Source organism: Pseudophryne corroboree, chromosome 1 (genome assembly GCF_028390025.1).
Source record: "Pseudophryne corroboree isolate aPseCor3 chromosome 1, aPseCor3.hap2, whole genome shotgun sequence".
NCBI lineage: Eukaryota > Metazoa > Chordata > Amphibia > Anura > Myobatrachidae > Pseudophryne > Pseudophryne corroboree.
This window is the reverse complement of record NC_086444.1, coordinates 216,125,874-216,147,885: the sequence shown is the minus strand read 5'-3', so window position 1 is coordinate 216,147,885 and position 22,012 is coordinate 216,125,874. Positions and strand designations below refer to the sequence as shown.

Sequence of the window (22,012 nt, the reverse complement as noted above, 5' to 3'; positions counted from 1 at the left end):
GTGCCCTACCTGGTGTTTCACAGTCATACTACTTGTTCTATAGAGGTCAGAGTTATCTCAATTAGGAGATGACATTTCGAATTTTAGTGAAGTTTCTGGTGTTGTACAATTCTATTGATGAGCTCACTTAATTTTTATTAATAGGCTTTATAGGGATATAACACATCCCAACTGAATCAGTAATCAGATGAGTTGACACAAGAATAGTTACAACAAGCCTCAGTCAAACTCTAGATCAGCAATAGTAATACAAAACAGCTGGGATGGGTGTTGCAAGTTTTAGAGGTCAAATTGTAAAAAAGTTAAAATAAATACAATTTTAATATGAATCTTCTAAGGTAAATAAATAAAAATCCCCACTGTTGTCTATTCTAAGGTCTTTCTTGTGTAAACTGTGGTTTCTTTGGAAAACCTGCCTACGTGGAAACTATGTACTTGTCCAGCATTGTCTTGTACTGTAATACCCAGATGCAGTGTGAATGGTGCCAACCCGGGTATATCCCATGTCGACGCCACAGTGTAAATGGGGTAAATTCCGGGTCTGACCTGTCATGTAACCATGTTCCAAACCACAGGTCAGACCCTGAATTTTGGTGGAAAATGGGTATTAATCACTGTTTTTTTGTTGGTGATTTGTTTATGTACCTTGTTAGACTCTGCATATCCCTTGTGGAGCCGTATAACTTTAGGTAATAATAATCACCATCATCTATTTGCCTCAGGTACCTAAAGCATAATCCACGATAACACACGGGATCAGGAGCTTATCAACGGATCCCATGTGTTATCGCACAATCGCAGGTCCATTTTTCACCAATCGAAATGGCCTCTAATTGGATACCATGATAATGACCATCACCCACAAATTGACATATCAAGACGTTTTGATCCGCTGGAAACGGATTGCATCTAATTGTATACCGCAGCACCATGTACTTTTATGTAACTTGTGGATAAGCCATATTTACACACACAGAGAGTGTACTGTACGGTGATTCTATTATATCTCAAGATGTGTCCAACTGAAAATAAAACTCATGCATCCATGCAGCTATGTCAGAGGACACAAAGTGAATACTTACGCCCAAACACAGCATAGAGGGAAAAAAATGGTTATTGCACCATCTTGCCCTGGATTCATGTGAAATTGGGTAAAAAAAATACTACTTTACCTGTATGATATAAAGATGTTGGTGAAAAACACAGAATGGAGACTTACAGCTAAAAACATCATATATAGCAAAAAGCTGTACTTATAATTGTACAAATTCCCTGCTGATATTATCCTCTAGAAGAAAATCAGTTAAAATGCTTTAAAACATCACCCAGACCAGACAGTGTTTACTATTATTATCACCTGGTGCTGATAGGAATTTCTGTGGGGAAAGCAATCCCACTGCAGCTGTGAGGAGAGGGCATCAGAGATGCATGTAAAGTAAATGGGGTGAGAGAAAATACGCTATCCTTACTGTACTCAGTTTACACTTACTAGCAGTTATGGCTACAGTTCACGGGATGGAGCACAGACCACACATAACATGGGGGCAAGGGGGGTGTGGGGGCAGTTCAACATACCTGCGGGGGTAGTTCAACATACCCATACCCTCCAACATGACCCACCCCACTAGGTACAAAATGCTCTGTTACTGGACTTCCCTCTTAATTTATTATTGCCATCACCTGTGAAGAAACAGCTTTCTTATCATTTAACTAGTTCAACACATGTGATGGAAATCATAAATTAAGAGGGAAGTCCAGAAACAGAGCATTTTGTACCTAGTGGGGCGGGTCATGTTGGAGGGTATGCATACCTGTAGTGTATGTAATATATGTGCTGGCTTAAAATTGTACGTTTTAGAAAAAATTGGGTGGTTTGCAGAATTGTGGGTCTGCAGCAGGTTTAATCACTTGTAAAGTAAAATCACCAGTACTTTTGTGAAACTTGAGAAGAAATGGCAGTAAATAAACTTTGGCGCTGACTCCTGAGGAAGGTTTCTTAAAAATATATATCCAAACTTCATTAAAAGCGATGCACAATTTATTAGAACAACATGAATGTCACACAAGGCATAAAGTGACACAGTGCACCCGCCTTATGTAAACTTTTGTATAAAGTGCAAAAAGAAGTGAATAGATAAATGAATAAATAGATACTTTGGCAGGTATCACAATGAAATATAAACACGACTGCTTGGTTGTCGTGTTGAAGACAAACTTTTAAAGTGCATTAGTGGGAAGGATAAGTCCGAGGTCATTAAGGCAGACAGCATCCCCTTTTTACACATTAATGCAGACAGCGTCCCCATTTTACACATAACGGCAGACAGCGTGCCCTTTTTACACATTACGGCAGACAGCATCCCTTTTTACACATTACTGCAGACAGCGTCCCCTTTTTACACATTACTGCAGACAGTGTCCCCTTTTTATACATTACGACAGCCATTCCCCCTTTTTTACACATTACGGCAGACAGCGTGCCCTTTTTACACATAACGGCAGACAGCGTCCCCTTTTTACACATAACGGCAGACAGCGTCCCCTTTTTACACATAACAGCAGACAGCGTCCCCCTTTTTACACATTACGGCAGACAGCGTCCCCCTTTTTACACATTACGGCAGACAGCGTCCCCCTTTTTACACATTACGGCAGACAGCGTCCCCCTTTTTACACATTACGGCAGACAGCGTCCCCCTTTTTACACATTACGGCAGACAGCGTCCCCCTTTTTACACATTACGGCAGACAACGTCCCCCTTTTTACACATTAAGGCAGACAAGAAAGAAAGAAAGAAAGAAAGAAAGAAAGAAAGAAAGAATTATACTTACTCTCTCCGCTGGCAGTCAGGCTCCTCGGTGCAGCTTCTGGCATTGATCCCAGGCAGGAGAGAAGGAGGAGGGATGTGGAGGAGGGAGCAGCAGCAGCGCTGTATAATTGGCAGAGGCGCTGCTGCTGCTGTCCCTGTCCTTCAGCATAGGCTGTTCTCCACTGCTGTGAATGTTGGGATGCGCACTCCCTCCTCCACCTGCCTCCTCCTCCTTCCCCCCCTCCCCCCCCCCCCCCGTGGCCGCTGCGCTCCTCTCCTTGCCGGGCGGCTGTGTGCTGCGGGCAGCGGTTGCCCCCAGCACATGGCAGCATGTAATGAGTCAGTTTGACTCATTACATGCTTTGGGCCCCTGGACAGTGGCGGGCCCCAGTGCAAGGCACTGCTTGCATTGGCGGTAGTTCCGCCACTGTGCTGGCTGCCTGTCCCTGGGGATCCACAGCACCACTGTGTATCACAGCTACCACCACTGCACTTGGGACACAACATTCGGCTTGTACTTCCTGTATAGGCCCACCACCAGACTTCCATTGGCTAATATCAGAGGAGTCTGGGGGTAGGCTTGTACAAGAAGGAGAAGCTGAGTGCTGCTTCCCCAGGGCCAAGCAACCAGCAGTGCACATACATATTTTACACACAACTTTACAGATATGTTTATGGGCCAGATATACTAAGCCTTGAAAAGTGATAAAGTGAAGAGCGATAAACTACAACCAAACAGCTCCAACCTGTAACATAGCAGTTAGGAGCTGATTGGCTGGTACGTAATCACTCTCCACTTTTCAAGGTTTAATACATCTGGCCCTACTCTACTGTATATGTGTTAATCCGCGCGCCACACACACACACACACACACACACACACACACACACACACACACACACCATCCGCCACTGTTTAATAATCCTCATTCTGGAGGATTAAGATGTGTATATTTATGCCCCACATATGTTTTCATTCATCTCTAATTGAAATCCTTGATGTGGACCTGTAATCAATACATTAGTGTACACTAGTAGCCCTTTTGTGGGTTAAACTAGTTTATATGAAAATATAACCTATTCATGTTGCCCTGCAGTATATTCAGACCATATGAATATGAAACCTGAATGGGTGTCCAATCACTGTGACCTAAGGTGAACTGGAGCGCTTCCCAACATAACCCAGAGGAAATAGAATTGAAAACAAGAGAGTACTGTATCTACAGTTCTGAGAATGTTACTTTGTAGATCAAACCTTTATTGTGACACTTCTGCTATGTAAAATTAGTACCTATTGCTCTATAAATAGGAGCCAAGGGCTGTTTAAGGTAGTGTCAGTATTTAAACTATAAGCAGTAACATACCCTTTTACCTACTGATGTTTCTATAATGGTTACAATGTGTGCAGTACACACAGGCTCCTGGGTCCAGGGTGGCCACACATTGCACCTATGTTTTATTGCTAACCTTTCTGGAGTCCCGCATTGGGTGCTGCAGCCGTGGCAAAAATCACAGCCAAAATGGCCGCTGTGCATGTGCAGTAGTGAAATGACTCACCGTGTGCCATATTTCTGGAAGCCTGCGCATGTGCAGTAACTCTGGCACAATGCCACAGTCTACTGCACCGTGGAGAGGAGGCGGCCCACCCGGATTCTACACACAAGTCCCCTCCTCTGTTAAAATGCCCCTGCTCTTACCATAACATTAAATATGGGCTGCAATTGACAAATGAAGAGATGACTCAGCAAAACTTGATAATCAATTATCAATAATTTTATTAACTATTATAAATTAATGGCATCATAATACAACTCACTATGGTAGATAACAATGGTTAGAAGAATCATTTAAAAAAACAAATTATTTAAAAATAATTTAAGAACACAGTATTACAAGAATCAGGCACAAAAATAAAGCATAAAAGAAAAATGACATTTTCACTTAAAACTGCAACGCGTTTCCCGGCACCTGCCCACTTCCTCAGGCAGTGTTGAATGAATATTACGCAGTGTCTCAGTGATGTAACACCAGTCTTGTTCAGACAAGCGCTGCCCCCACTGTATGTACAGTATGTAACAGATCCACTTTAAAACATCTGAAAAATGTTTAAAGAAGAAATTTGAAATCACCAATATATCTTATTTCCATGAATTATTATAAAGCAGCACACCTTTTGAAAAATCAAGAAAAGTTACATTTAATAAGCTGGATTAACAAATTTGCAAATAAGGATTCTGTAATTCATCTTCTTACACAAGAGTTGCAGACCCCAAGAGGGAATGAAGGCTAAAACAACTTTTGCAAGTCAACAAATGAGATTAAATTGCACACGCCTGGAAGCTACTGTATAGTTTTTTAAACAGTATGTAACTATACTGCATACTTACCTACTTTGCTGCCCCCTCCTCCGGGAGGAGGCAGCGTTGTAGGTGCATGGGGGCGTGGCCGGCAACAGGATGGGCGGTCCGGGGGCATGGCCAACATGATAGTGGACTGTCCGGGGGCGTGGCATCAGGATCGCGTCATCGTGGCTCCGCCCCCGCTATGCAGTGCCGTGAAAAGAGGCGCTGTATAGTGGGGGGCGGAGCTACGATGACGCGATTCAGCGCGAATTGCGTCATCGGACCCCCTCTGACCGCCCACTTTTTCTCTGCTGCAGGCGGCCGAGGAGGGTCATGGAGGGGCAGCACGGAAAGCGGGAGGCTTGCCCACCTTTCCGGGGGGCCAGGAGGGCCACCCGATTTTCTGGAGCCTCCCGGCCATTCCGGGAGGGTAGGCTAGTATGCTACACTGTCACGTTGTAAATGAGCCCTCAGTTCCTTCATGGTACATTTGACCATGTAGATATAAACAGCCTTACAAAATCTATTAACTTTTTTGACCCTTGTGTATTTGCAGTACGGTTAGTTATCTGCCGGGTTGTATGACTTTTCACAATTTGCTTTGTTACACATTGTATTAATAAAGAATCCATTCAGTTAAACATACTTGCATTTCCTAACTTTATTTTGTCTTACATGCTTATTGTGCTGGATGTACAGCATGGTTACTGTATATGTTTTGTTTTTATGGAATCATATTACCATGGTTCATCTCTCAGTGGATGTAAGGCACTAGCACAGGGGAGAATGCTCTGTGCTAACAATACTGTAACACTCATTTTGCTTGGAACAGACTCAAAGGACAATGCTACTGTACATGAATGAGATACAGTAGTGAGGATGTAATGAAGTAGTGAAACTCACATTACAAGGTGCCAGTTTACATATGAAAAAACTTGCATGGATTCGCATAATGTAATAGCCTAGAACTCATAAATTACCTGAGTTGTGGGAGAAACTTGTACTTTCTAATGTGCGAGAAGGTGTGAGTTTGAACCGCACTATAAACTCAGTCCTTATTACAGTCCTTATTACCCTGTAACTTTTTAATGGTTATTTAATAATATTACAGCAAAATAGCTTCCTAGTGATGTCTAGCACCACCCTGTGGACAAGCATTGCAACCCTCAGTACCGTTATGCACCAATCTCTTGTATATTCTAGTTACCCTTGTAGATACTGATTATCCCTATAGTCTTTTTATACCTCTGTTTTCATGTGTGCTTATGTGTTTATGTACTTTGTTAGGCACTGCGGTACCCTTGTGGTGACATATAAAGATTAATAATTATAATATTAATATTATCCCACCCAACTTCACCCCAGTTCCACAGATCCATACAGTATATTGTTATGAGAAAAAAAACATACCTTATAATGTTCTGTCTTGGCCATTAAGGGTCCCATTTATTAATTATTGGGTTTTAAACCCTATTTTATAATTTCTTATCACCACTATTCGTGGTAATAAGAAATTATGTACTGTGTATAATGAAACACATTATGCAGGAACGATCAGAGGGCCTGATTCAGACCTGATTACTGCTTGCCGATTGCTGCACAGCGGGCGATCAGGCATCAACTGCTCATGTGTATGCACCGTATTGCGCACGCGCATCGTCAAAGAACAACAAGCATCGCCGGTCATGGACAGGGTGATGCAAAAATTCTAATCGCTCAGCCATTTGTATGCTGATTGACAGGAAGAGGCCATTTGTGGGTGGTAACTGACCATTTTTTGGAAGTGTCAGGGAAAACGCAGGCGTGCCCAAGCGTTTTCAGGGAGGATGTGTGACATCATCTCTGACCCCGATCAGCCTGTTCTCATCGCACTGTAGGCAGGGCCATCTTAACAGCATTGTGGGCCCCTGGGCACAGCAATACACTGGGGCCCCTACTCATCCTCCAGCGGTAGGGGTGGGGGATGCCATCAGCGGCAGCTTTGATGTCCCGCGGGTGGTAGGGGGTGTTCTATCTTCCGCTCAGCATGTAGGACCTGGAGCAGGAATTTCTGCTAATTACTGCTTTACTGAACAGATGGGGCGGGAGGGAGAACACTAAACTGTAGAAGGAGGCATTGGACTGAATGAAGGGGCCCTGGTACATGACTTCCAGGGTGGTATGGGGTGTTTAATATGCAGAGGAGGGGTGGATAGTGGAGTGGGCTTAATTTTCATAATTTTCTGGTGAGAGAGCAGCTTACTTGACTGCAGATATCTCAAGTTCCTTAGCTTTGAATGGAATAAAAAAAACTGGAGTCCCACCTGTTAGGAGGTACTGGGACTTGGGTATCACAGTTCAGGAACCAGTGCAATCCACCAACAAATATATAAAACTGCATATTAGGAGTGTGGAGGTGGAGCAGGGACCGGCTGCTGGAAGGCTGATATCTCTGGTTCTAGGCATAATAGAGACAAGCTGCCAGTGTCCATCGAAAGTGAAGAGTCACAGATTTTGAAATGTACCCTCAGAAAAACTCTAAGTCATACAGAGCCCAAGATATCTGGCTGGGAAGAGCAATTAACAGGCTTGGATGGGGACCACTGCTTTGAAGTCCGATATCTCTGGTTCCCCAGGGCCGATTTTCAAAATTCTGGTACCCCTGGAAAGAGGAGACTCTCAGCTATCAGCCTCGGACCCTTATACTCCTGGGGCCCTTGGGCAAGAGCCTATTGAGCCCATACGAAAAGACGGCCCTGACTGTAGGAGTAAGTCCTGGGCTGCGCACAGACTGCACACACTGGTAAAACCATTCCCTGGTGAGTGAGGTGTGAACGGATTTGCAGCTGTCCGCTGACTGAGGGATTTTTTGGCTGCTCGGCGTACACATGCGATCGCATACTTGCACTTGCGAATATACACTCCCCTTGGACAGTGACTATCTTATCGCAGGACTACAATTTTAGCAGCCTAGTGATCAGGTCTGAATCACCCCCAGCATACTGTCATTATTTGGGGCCCGACACACTACTAAGCATGTAGGGTCTGCTGAGCACGCATGCAAGAGTGAAATTTGTTGGAGAGGAATCCTTCTCCTGGTAAAGAAAAGTAAAGCTTTTGCATGATCCAAAAAGGGTGTGTTGCCTCACTGCAAGAGGCGTGGCCTCAATGTAAGGGGCATGGCATTGCAGCAAAAGGCTACCTTATACCCCAGTTTTGCAACCTGCATGCCCAGACATTGGCCACCACAGGAAAAAAACATCCTGATTCATGCCCTTGTCATTATTTGTCATTTTTCCTCCTTATAGTAATGCCCCTTACACATTATGCCACACACCATAATGCCCGTGACACATTATACCACACACTGTAATGCCCTTTACATCTTATGCCATACACCATAATGCCCATTACACAATATGCCACACACCGCAATGCCCCTGACACATGCTACACACCGTAATGCCTGTGACACATTATGCTCCACACTGCAATGCCTGTGATACATTATGCCTCACACCATAATGCCCGTGAGACACTATGCCACACACCAAAATGCCCATAACAAATTATACCACACACCACAATGCCCCTGACACATTATACAACACACCTCAATGCCCATGATACAGTATGCCACACTCCATAATGCCTGTGACACATTATGTCACACACCGCTATGCCCGTTATACAGTATGGTTTCATGCTCTGGGTGTCATGTTCATTGCCAGGGGTGTAATGCTCATTGCGAGGGGTGTAATGCTGTTGCCAGGGGTTTCATGATCTGGGTGCAATGCTTGTTGTAGGGGTATAACAATCTTGGGGGCAAGTGCAGCGCTAAAGGCCCCCATCCACTAGTGCGATATGGCCTGTTTTTATGCGACTGAGACAAATTGCTGAAACGGATTGCATGAAAAGTGTCACATTGCATGTCCTTTTCGTGCAATTGCGATGCGAGGCACGCTCGTGTGTGTCTCCCATCGCAATCGCAGATCACACGTGCTGCACGTTATATTTATCTCAATCACACTGAAATAGGTTTAATAACGTTAGATTGCATGAGATAAATCACATGTAAATAATACACTCAAGTAGCAAATAGCAATTGCAGGGCTCCTGGGACGCTGCCGGCCAGATTGCAGGGAAAATGTGTCCAACTCATTGCTGAGATATAACTCCCTAGTGGTAGGGGGCCTTAAGCGCTCCCGACACTTCCAGGGTAATGCTGCAACACTATGCTCCTGTTCAAATGCTAGAGGTCAAGTATAACTTCTAGCATCTGTCTCCTCCAAAGCGGCATCCAGTTTAGGAGGGACATACAGTATAGCAGATTTACATGCAGATGGTCAGTCCACATGGGAATCTGCTTAAACAGCTGCGGTGCCCTCCAAGCCTGGCACCATCAAGCCTCCACAGTGGTGCAGGGGCTGTAGTTATGTCATTGTATATGGGTTTATATGTTAGACTTTTAATATACAGTAGTTTATTTTGTAGCAGGAAAACTAGAACTTCCAGGATAACTTCTGTCACTGCAGTATTTTTTATAGTAAAAGTATTCCTGTCTGAACAGGATACATATGCTCATCTAAGTATTTGACTCCAAACGTGTTCCTTTCAAATTCTGTTTTTACTAAGAAAATGCATATTGGCCCTCATTCCGAGTTGTTCGTCGCAAGCTGCTTTTAGCAGCTTTGCACACGCTAAGCCGCCGCCTACTGGGAGTGAATCTTAGCTTATCAAAATTGCGAACGAAAGATTAGCAAAATTGCGAATAGACACTTCTTAGCAGTTTCTGAGTAGCTCCACACTTACTCGGCATCTGCGATCAGTACAGTGCTTGTCGTTCCTGGTTTGACGTCACAAACACACCCAGCGTTCGGCCAGACACTCCTCCGTTTCTCCAGCCACTCCCGCGTTTTTCCCAGAAACGGTAGCGTTTTTTCACACACACCCAGAAAACGGCCAGTTTCCGCCCAGAAACTCCCACTTCCTGTCAATCACATTACGATCACCAGAACGAAGAAAAAACCTTGTAATGCCGTGAGTAAAATTCCTAACTGCATAGCAAATTTACTTTGCACAGTCGCACTGCGGACATTGCGCCTGCGCATTAGCGACTAATCGCTCCGTTGCGACAAAAAAATAACGAGCGAACAACTCGGAATGACCCCCTTTAGCTTTATACTGGTTGTACATAATGTAGTTAAGAAATTAGTGTAAGTCCCAAATACTTGTGATACAGTATAATTTCTTTGTTGTAGAAATATAACTTTCTCTAAACCAAGAAAATTGATTTTAATACATGTTTTAAGTATCTTGTTACAAAATTGTAGGGGAAATTTATCAAATGTTGGAGAGAGATAAAGTGAAGAGTTACATTATTAGGTACCAAAAAAAAAAATCAACTTCTGACATTTCTTGCTCAGCCTGTAAAATGACAGAAGTTGATTAGCTAGCACTTTATCTCTCTCCACTTTATCTCTTTCCAAAATTTGATAAATCTTCCCTTAATTTCTGTAGAACTGCTGCTACTTGCGCTAATCCTAGTCTTTCTTTTCCAGGTACCGCTGTCAATGGCTTGGTAAATGTCGTAATTTCCACTATTGAGAAACGTTATGATTTGAATAGTTCCCTTACCGGGTTAATCTCCGCCAGCTACGACATTGCATTTTGTCTTTTGTCACTTTTCGTGTCTTTTTATGGACAAAGAGGACACAAACCAAGGTGGCTTGCCTTTTCAGCTATAATGATTGGATTGGGAGCAATAGTTTTTTCATTGCCTCATTTTACTAGTGGAAGATACGAGTTTGGGAACAAATATAATGGTAAGTTAATAAGCAATTTAGGTTTTCCCATGTTTATTTAACTTGTAGTCAATTGTGAAAAAAATTATAATGATATTCTGTTTATTATCACAAAAGGCAATGGCGGTCATTCCGAGTTGATCGCTAGCTGCCGTTGTTCGCAGTGCAGCAATCAGGCTAAAAAGAGGCATTTCTGCACATGCGTATGGGCCGCAATGCGCACGCTCGTTGTACGGGTACAAAGCCCGTTGTGGTTTTGCACAGGTTGTAGCTAAGTTTTCAGTCGCACTGACGGCCGCAAGAAGATTGACAGGAAGGGGGCGTTTCTGGGTGTCAACTGACCATTTTCAGGGAGTGTTTGTAAAAACGCAGGCGTGTCTGAAAAAACGCAGGTGTGGCTGGGCGTTCGCTGGGCGGGTGTATGACGTCAAATCTGGACACGAATAGGCTGAAGTGATCGCAAGCGCTGAGTAGGTTCAGAGCTACTCTGAAATTGCACAAACTTTTTTTGCAGAGCTCGGCTGCACATGCGTTCGCACTTCTGCTAAGCTAAAATACACTCCCCAGTGGGCGGCAGCTTAGCATTTGCACGGCTGCTAAAACTAGTTAGCGAGCGATCAACTCGGAATGACCCCCAATAAACAGTGAATAAGGGGCCTATTCATTAAGGTATATACATGTTTTAGTCACCAAAGCAGTTTCAGTGTGGCCACTGCCCATTCATCAAGCTCAGAGTACTGAAGTTTTTGGAGTTTGATTATGGGAACTAATGCCATCTTTAGACAGTGTTAGTTTGGTGAGCCCTGCTCCTCCTATTGGCAGAAGGTCAGGAGTGCAAAGACTCCATTCGGATCCCTCTGCCTCCTCTGGCCATCTCTTTGAACATGTGTGAATTAAGGGGGTCATTCACATCTGATCGCTGCTGTGTGTTTTCCTACAGCGGGCAATCAGGTACTAACTGGGCATGCGTATGCCCCACAATGCGCACGCGCTTGGGACAGCAACAAAGGGCATCACTGGTCAGCGACAGGATGGTGTGAAAAATCTGTTCACACAGACGTTCGCAAGGTGATTGACATGAGGGAGCTGTTTGTGGGTGGTAACTGACCATCTACTGGGAGTGTCCGGAATAAACGCAGACGTTCTCATGCGTTTTCAGAAAGGGTGGGTGATGTCAGCTCCGGCCCCGATCAGCCTGATGTGATTGCACTGTAGGAGTAAATCCTGGGCTGTGCAGAGAATGCACAAAGTGAATTTTAGCAGCTCGGTGTACATGCAAAGGCACACTTGCATGTCGAATATACACTCCCCCTGGAGGCGGCGACTATCTAAACGCAGGACAGCAATTTTAGCAGCCCAGCGATCAGATCTGAAAGATCCCCAAGTTAATGCATACGCAACTACAGTAATATCAGTATATTTCTCTAACGTCCTAGTGGATGCTGGGGACTCCGTCAGGACCATGGGGAATAGCGGGCTCCGCAGGAGACAGGGCACATCTAAAAAGCTCTTTAGGTCACATGGTGTGTACTGGCTCCTCCCCCTATGACCCTCCTCCAGGCTTCAGTTAGGTTTCTGTGCCCGGCCGAGTAGGGTGCAACCTGGATGGCTCTCTTATAGAGCTGTTTAGAAAAGTCTTTTTTAGGTTTAAACTAATCAGTGATACCTGCTGGCGACAGGATCACTGCAACGTGGGACTTAGGGGAGAGACTTGCAACTCACCTGCGTGCAGGAGGATTGAAGTCTTAGGCTACTGGACACTGAGCTCCAGAGGGAGTCGGAACACAGGTCAGCCTGGGGTTCGTCCCGGAGCCGCGCCGCCGATCCCCCTTACAGACGCTGAAGACGGAGGTCCGGTGACAGGCGGCAGAAGGCTTCTCAGTCTTCATAGAGGTAGCGCACAGCACTGCAGCTGTGCGCCATTGTTGTCTCACAGGCTCACTGACACGGTCACGGAGGGTGCAGGGCGCTGCTGGGGGCGCCCTGGGCAACAATATAAATACCTAATTTGGCAAAAGAAATACACCACATATAGCCATTAAGGCTATATGTATGTATTTTAACCCAGGCCAGTATTAAAAAACCGGGAGGAAAAGCCCGCCGAGAAAGGGGCGGAGCTTATTCTCCTCAGCACACAGGCGCCATTTTCCCTCACAGAAAGGCTGAGGGGAAGGCTCCCATGCTCTCCCCTGCACTGCACTACAGAAACAGGGTTATAACAGAGAGGGGGGGCAATGATTTGGCGATATAAATATATATTAAATGCTATAAGGGAGGAACACTTATATAAAGGTTGTCCCTGTATAATTATAGCATTTTGGTGTGTGCTGGCAAACTCTCCCTCTGTCTCCCCAAAGGGCTAGTGGGTCCTGTCCTCTATCAGAGCATTCCCTGTGTGTGTGCTATAGGTCGGTACGTGTGTGTCGACATGTATGAGGAAAATGTTGGTGAGGAGACGGAGCAAATTGCCTGTAATAGTGATGTCACTCTCTAGGGAGTCGACACATGAATGGATGGCTTACTTATGGAATTACGTGATAATGTCAACACGCTGCAAGCCGGTTGACGACATGAGACAGCCGGCGGACAAATTAGTATTGGTCCAGGCGTCTCAGACACCGTCAGGGGCTTGTAAAAACGCCCATTTACCTCAGTCGGTCGACAGACACTGACACGGACACTGACCCCAGTGTCGACGGTGAAGAAACAAACGTATTTTTCCTTTAGGGCCACAAGTTACATGTTAAGGGCAATGAAGGAGGTGTTACATATTTCTGATACCACAAGTACCACAAATAAGGGTATTTTGTTGGGTGGGAATAAACTACTTGTAGTTTTGCCTGAATCAGATAAATTAAATGAAGTGTGTGATGATACGTGGGGTTCCTCCGATAGAAAGTTATGGGCGGTATACCCTTTCCCGCCAGAAGTAAGGGCGAGTTGGAAAACACACCTTAGGGTGGATAAGGCGCTCACACGCTTGTAAAAACATGGCGTTACCGTCTCCAGATACGGCCGCCTCAAGGAGCCAGCTGATAGGATGCTGGAAAATATCATAACAGTATATACACACATACTGGTGTTATACTACGACCAGCAATCGCCTCAGCATGGATGTGCAGCGCTGAGGGGGCTTGGTCGGATTTCCTGACTGAAAATTTTGATACCCTTGACAGGGACAAGATTTTATTTACTATAGAGCATTTTAAGGATGCATTTCTATATATGCGTGATGCGCAGAGGCATATATTGTATTCTGGCATCAAGAGTAAATGTGATGTACATATCTGCCAGACGAAGACACGACAGTGGTCAGGTGAGGCAGATTACAGACGGCATATGGAAGTATTGCTGTATAAAGGGGCGGTCCATTGGACCTGGTGGCCATGGCAACAGCTGAAAAATCCACCTTTTGTTACCCCGAGTCACATATCGGCAAGAAAGGACACAGTCTTTTCAGTCTCAGTCCTTTCGTCCCCATACGGGCAGGCGGGCAAAGGCCAGTCATATCTGCCCAGGGGTAGAGGAAAGGGAAGAAGACTGCAGCAAGCAGCCCATTCCCAGGAACAGAAGCCCCTCACAGCTTCTGCCAAGTCCGCAGCATAACTCTGGGGCCGTACAAGCGGACTCAGGTGCGGTAGGGGGTCATCTCAAGAGTTTCAGCACGCAGTGGGCTCACTCGCAAGGGAACTCCGGGATCCTACATGTAGTATCCCAGGTGTACATTAGAAATTCGAGACGTCTCCCCCTCACACAATTCACAGGCTGTATTCCCAGCAGGTGATAATCAAAGTACCCCTTTTACAGAAGGGGGTAGTATTCCACACTATATTGTGGTACTGAAGCCAACCGGCTCGGTGAGATCTGAAATATTTGAACACTTACATACAAGCGTTCAAATCAAGATGGAGTCACTCGGAGCAGTGATAGCGAACCAGGAAGAAGGGGACGATATGGTGTCACTGGATATCAGGGACGCTTACCTACAGGTCCAAATTTGCCCTTCTCACAAAGGGTACTTCAGGTTCCTGGTACAGAACTGTCACTATCAGTTCAGACGCTGCCGTTTGGATTGTCCACGGCGCCCCGGGTCTTTACCAAGGTAATGGCCGGAATGATGAATTTTCTTAAAAGAAACATGGACGCTTTCCTGATAAGGGCAAGGTCCAGAGAACAGTTGGAGGTCGGAGTAGCACTATCTTAAGTAGTGCTACGACAGCACGAGTGGATTCTAAATATTCCAAAATCGCAGCTTTTTCCGACGACACGTCTACTGTTCCTAGGGATGATTCTGGACACAGTCCAGAAAAACGTGTTTCTCCCAGTGGAGAAAGCCAGGGAGTTATCCGAGATAATCGGGATCCTCCTAAAACCAGGAAAAGTGTCAGTGCATCATTGCACAAGAGTCCTGGTAAAAATGGTGGCTTATTACGAAGCAATTCCATTCGGCAGATTTCCCGCAAGAACTCTTCAATGGGATCTGCTGGACAAATGGTCCGGATCGCATCCTCAGATGCATCAGCGGATAACCCTATATCCAAGGACAAGGGTGTCTCTCCTGTGGTGATTACAGAGTGCTCATCTTCTAGAGGGCCGCAGATTCGGCATTCAGGATTGGATGCCGGTGACCACGGAGGCCAGCCTGAGAGGCTGGGGAACAGTCACACAAGGAAAAAATTTCCAGGGAAGTGTGATTAAGTCTGGAGAATTCTCTCCGCATAAATAAGCTTAGAGCAAATATATAATGCTCCAAACTTAGCAAGACCTCTGCTTCAAGGTCAGCCGGTATTGATCCAGTGGGATAACATCACGGCAGTCGCCCACGTAAATAGAAAGGGCGGCACAAGAAGCAGGAGGGCAGTGTCAAAACTGCAAGGATTTTTCGCTAGGCGGAAAATCATGTGATAGCACTGTCAGCAGTGTTCTTTCCGGGAGTGGACGACTGGGAAGCAGACTTCCTCAGCAGGCATTACCTCCACCCGGGAGAGTGGAAACTTCATAGGGAAGTTTTTCAGCATGATTGTGGACCGTTGGCAAAGACCAAAGGTGGACATGATGGCGTCCCGCCCGAACAAAAAACGGGACAGGTATTCCGCCGGGTCTTGAGACCTTCAGGCGATAGCTGTGGATGTTCTGGTAACACCGTGGGTGTACCAGTCAGTGTATGTGTTCCCTCCTCTGTTTCTCATAACCAAGGTATTGAGAATTATAAGACATAGAGGAGTATGAACTATACTAGTGGCTCCGGATTGGCCAAGAGGGACTTGGTACCCGGAACTTCAAGAGATGCTCACAGAGGACTAAGGGCCTGGGGAGCTAAGATGGGACTTGCTTCAGCAAGTACCATGTATATTCCAAGATTTACCGCGGCTGCGTGTGACGGCATGGCGGTTGAATGCCGGATCCTGAAGGGAAAAGACATTCCATAAGAGGTCATACCTACCTTGGTTAAAGCCAGGAAGGAGGTGACCGCACAACGTCATCACCACATGTGGTGAAAATATGTTGCGTGGGTAAGGCCAGGAAGGCTCCACGAAGGAAATTCAACTAGGTCGATTTCTGCACTTCCTGAAAACAGGAGTGTTTTGAGCCTCAAATTGGGGTTCATTAAGATTTAAATTTCGGCCCTGTAGATTTTCTTCCAGAAAAAAATTGACTTCAGTTCCTGAAGTCCAGATTATAAAGGGTGTATTGCATATACAGTTTTTTTGTGCCTCTAGGGGCACCGTGAGATCTCAACATAGTGTTGGGATTCCTTAAAATCATATTGGTTTGAACCGCTCAAATCTGTGGATTTGAAATATCTCACATGGAAAGTGACCATGCTGTTGACCAATATCTCACATGGAAAGTGACCATGTTGTTAGCCCTGGCCTCGGCCAGGCGATTGTCAGAATGGGCGGCTGTGTCTTACAAAAGCCCATATTATAATTTTCCATTTGAACAGGGCAGAACTGGGACTCGTCTCCAGTTTCTTCCTAAAGGGGTGTCAGCGTTTTCACCTGAAACAACCTATTGTGGTGCCTGAGGCTACTGGGGACTTGGAGGACTCCAAGTTACTAGACGTTGTCAGGGCCCTAAAAATAAATATATATATATATATATATATATATATATATATATATATATATATATATATATATATATATATATATATATATATATATATATATATATATATATAGTTAGGACGGCTTGCTGTTTATATTGTATGCACCCAACAAGCTGGGTGCGTCTGCTTCTAAGCAGTCTATTGCACGCTGGATTTGTAGTACAATTCAGCTTGCACATTCTGTGGCAGGCCTGTCACAGTCGAAATATGTAGATGCCATTCCACAAGGAAGGTGGCATTCATCCTGGGCGGCTGCCCGAGGAGTCTCGGCATTATAACTTTGTCGAGCAGTTACGTAGTCAAGGGAGAACACGTTTGTAAAATTTTACAAATTTGATACTCTGGCTAAAGAGGACCTGGAGTTCTCTCATTCGGTGCTGCAGAGTCATCCGCACTCTCCCGCCCGTTTGGGAGCTTTGGTATAATCCCCATGGTCCTGACGGAGTCCCCAGCATCCACTAGGACGTTAGAGAAAATAAGATTTTACTTACCGATAAATCTATTTCTCGTAGTCCGTAGTGGATGCTGGGCGCCCATCCCAAGTGCGGATTGTCTGCAATGTTTGTACATAGTTATTGTTACAAAAAAAATCGGGTTATTACTATTGTTGTGAGCCATCTTCTTAGAGGCTACTTCGTTTTGTTATCATACTGTTAACTGGGTTCAGATCACAAGTTGTACGGTGTGATTGGTGTGGCTGGTATGAGTCTTACCCGGGATTCAAGATCCTTCCTTATTGTGTACGCTCGTCCGGGCACAGTACCTAACTGAAGCCTGGAGGAGGGTCATAGGGGGAGGAGCCAGTACACACCATGTGACCTAAAGAGCTTTTTAGATGTGCCCTGTCTCCTGCGGAGCCCGCTATTCCCCATGGTCCTGACGGAGTCCCCAGCATCCACTACGGACTACGAGAAATAGATTTATCGGTAAGTAAAATCTTATTTTAAGCTGCTAGGTGTTTATTTTAGAGATTATGAGACAATTTTTTTTGGAGCAACTGATACTAAATTGCTCCGGTCATTGGTGTCTGCCACCGCCAATCGTAGCGAGTTAGAAAACTTACACTGCAAATTATTAACTGGCCCCAAAGTCACACATTTCAAATTCTTTGGAATATTGGATGTTTAGCAGTTTTTAATGCATTGTGTGAGCTATGAATAGAGAAAGAAAAATACCAATATGCTAAAAAGTCATAAATATTTATTCTAAATATATAGTGTATGAGAGAATTAACGATGCAACGTTTTGTTATATAGTGAATGCATTAATTTGGAGGTTGAATTTTACTATATTCTGTTCACTCTGGGAAACCCAGCTGAATACAGTAGCTGAGCGGTACACACTTGTTCAGCTGTAATTGGCCAAAGTGACTGTCATGAGCCACTGCTGTGGCTCATTCCTGTTTTCATTTTGTTTATGTATTTTATATTATATTTCTGTGTGCATGCCAGGTTTTCTCATGTACTTGTTTAGAGTACTGTTGCGGACCATCTTTAGTGAGTCTGTGTAACTGCAGCCTGTCTCCTGTATGTGTGGCCTGTGCATCCTCACCTGTCAGGTAATTAGGCTATTATGCGGTGAGTCTGTGTAATTGCAGCCTGTCTCCTGTATGTGTGGCTTGTGCTGTCTCACCTTTCAGTTATTTAGGCCATTACCTTGTGTCTGGCTTCCAGACATCCTGATTGGGGTGTGATTCCTTTATTGCCCAGCCTGCCTTTCACCTGACGCCAGTGGTAGATACATGTTCCTGTCTGTACCTGTGTCCAGGTCCTGTTCTATGGTGGAATCTTGAACCTGTTAGCTCGAGAGAGATCCTGTCTATCTGTGTTGTACCCGTGACCAGGAGACCCTGCTCGATTGATAACCTGACCAGGTCCAGCCAGCCTTGTATTCAGGTTTTTGCTAAGCAGTGTGTGGAATTCCACACAGACACTGTCTAGCTTATATCTCTGTATTATTACATCTTAGAGCAGCTCACACGTCAGGACCAGAAACTCTCCACCTGTATTCCCGAGTTCCGGGCACTCAGTTCATAACAGTGAGGTATTAAATGACTGGATAAAGGAATACACACCTCTTTGCAATGATTGGTTGACTTATATTATTTAAATGCAATGTAATTAGCATGAAACCACACCTCTGATGAAGTGCCCTAGATTAAACAATTAATAGAGTGGCTTGTCATATTTAACCTCCCGGGATAACTGGAGATGAATCTTGTTTGAAATTTTTCTGACCTACTGTAAATAAAGTTTCTAAAATCATGCTGGTGTGCTGGACCTCTGATATCTTATTTTATGCACCAAGGGGCCTAGTTAAAATTTATATTTGCAGAATATCCCCCCAAAACACCCATTTTCAGGGAAAAAAAACGCAAATATGAAGTATTATCCCAATGTATGAAGGATGGGCTGGAGCACATTTCTCCATTTCTAACAGCAACCGGAGCCCCCATCGCTTTCTATGGGGGTTGCTAATATGTCAGCTTTACCAAGCACCTAAATGCAAAGCCTGAGACCATGAACACCTATGAGGTGCACATTTTTTTGCAATGGAGAGGGACAGTTTGCTAAGACATTGCTTTGACTATTGGTGGCTCAGTGATATCATGATCGAGAACTGGTACCTCCTCTTAATGATGTCAGATCTCTAGATGCTGTGTCAGGCCACAGTCTATACCTGCAAAGGAGCTACAGCTTGAACTGTGTCTGGAGGTATGTGAATGTAAGACAGCCTTCAATACAAAGGCTAGTCATCTTTACCTCATCACTCAATCCTCATATCCCAATGTGATTCAGTTCTATACATCAAAGTCAATGCATATGATAGTGAAGCAGGATATAAAGTATGTTCTCCCAGAGCAACAAGGATGCCCTTCACACAAGTACCAACTTTTTGAAGAGGTTAATTTACTGTATACCAAAGTCTGTTCTGAAGTTATAAACTGGGAGATGCTGGCCTTTATCATGACATCATCCCCTTTAAATTCCCTCACTTTGTCTTCATTGACCTATACTAAGAACTAGAGATGTGCGGCTGGCACTTTTCGTGTATTGTGTATTGGTTTTGGTTCTAATTCCACTTTCGTGTTTTGGTTTTGGCTTGGTTTTGCCAAAACCACCCTTTCATGTTTGGGTTTTGGTTTTGGATCTGGATTATTGTTAAAAAAACATAAAAACAGCTAAAATCACAGAATTTGGGGGTAATTTTGCTCCTACGGTATTATTAACCTCAATAACATTAATTTCCACTCATTTCCAGTCTATTCTGAACACCTCACAATATTGTTTATAGGCCTAAAAGTTGCACTGAGGTGGCTGTATGACTAAGCTAAGCGACACAAGTGTGCAGCACAAACACCTGGCCCATCTAGGAGTGGCACTGCAGTTGCAGATAAGATGGCACTATTCAAAAACTAGCCCCCAAACAGCACATGATGCAAAGAAGAAAAAGAGGTGCAATTAGGTAGCTGGATGGCCAAGCTAAGCGACACAAGTGTGCGGCACAAACACCTGGCCCATCTAGGAGTGGCACTGCAGTGGCAGAAAGGATGGCAGATTTAAAAAATAGGCCCCAAACAGCACATGATGCAAAGAAGAAAAAGGAGGTGCAATGAGGTAGCTGCATGACTAAGCTAAGCGACACAAGTGTGCGGCACAAACACCTGGCACATCTAGGAGTGGCACTGCAGTGGCAGACAGGATGGCGTCAGGCGTGAAAACCCAAGCCTGACTCGGATCCGGACTCGGGAAGGGAGGTTCGGATCTCAGGGATCCGAACCCGCTCATCTCTACTAAGAACCTGCAGTATATGCAGTGGGGGCTATCACAAACCTGATTTACTTCTCATATGCTTGTCTTCTGACTTTCCTCTGCCACTTGTCCTGCAGATCAGGATATCCTGCTTTGCCAAGCTCATTGCCTGAGAAATCTGCTCAGGATACAAGCTGCAACACCTTCAGTTTGAGAGCCTAAGACTTTGATACTAACTGCTGAATCTCTGTCTAGGCTGATTATCAACCTGAGAGTTCATCTGTGTGTGTGTAATCTGCAGATTCCTGTTTGCAGCAGGGGTTTCAGACCAATTAGTAGCACTGGACCTGAGCTGCAGAGATCATGTGGGTGCACTTTGAGCCAACTGCTTCTCAAAGTGCACCCCGATTTCCCCTGTGTGTACCTCATGAGTTTTCACTCCATCTCCACCTACTGGGTGCAGCCATGACAGTCTGAGTCAGGTGATTACCCAAACACCAATGGGAGACCATTCTGCAGTCACATGACGCCCACAGCCAATCCCTGTTCAGGCAGGGGTATAAAGAGACTTACTTTTGAGACAGAAGAGGCCAGTGCAATGTTGTCTACAGGCTTACTGAGATTTCTCCAGTGAGCTCCTGCAAATTATCTTGTTCATAGACTCTCAGTACAAATCACCATCTTGCTGCACTGCTGGCTCCTGCATTCAGGTTCAATTACAGTGTCCTCTGCATTCTGGTTCCATTCTGGTGTCTCCTGCATTCCCGTCCATTACAGTGTCTCCTACATTACGGTTCCATTCTGGGGTCTCCTGCACTCTGGTGTCTCCTGCATTCTGGTTCATTCTGGTGCCTCCTCTATTCCTGTTCCATCCTGGGGGTATATTTACAAAGATTCGTGTTTTGGCCGTTTTGAAGGGTGTTTGAACTCGAATGGTATCGGGTGCATTTTACTGCAACTTTTTGAATCCTGATACGATCATTTACTAAGCTGCCGAGTTTTGCACAATCGTTTTTTCCGATGTCTATGTGATTCGTAATATCAGGCAGTGTTTTACGGGAGTGATGAGTAAAACACTGCCTGACAAAACACAAGGAATACCGGACGGATCTGTGAGATCCGTGCAGGGCTTCATTGTGTACCTTAAAAAGTTGCTTAAAGTATTTAAAAATCTGAAAAAAATTGCGTGGGGTCCCCCCTCCTAAGCACAACC

General features: G+C 44.8%; 1 protein-coding gene across 1 annotated transcript in view; it reads left to right on the top strand.

The window, feature by feature from the left end:
• The window catches only part of SLCO4C1 (solute carrier organic anion transporter family member 4C1), a 146,320-nt gene that overhangs the window by 38,582 nt on the left and 85,726 nt on the right, over window positions 1-22,012 (top strand). The window contains exon 2 of the mRNA XM_063964072.1: window positions 10,693-10,956. Coding sequence (XP_063820142.1) covers window positions 10,693-10,956 — 264 coding nt within the window. The remainder of the gene's footprint in view (window positions 1-10,692; window positions 10,957-22,012) is intronic.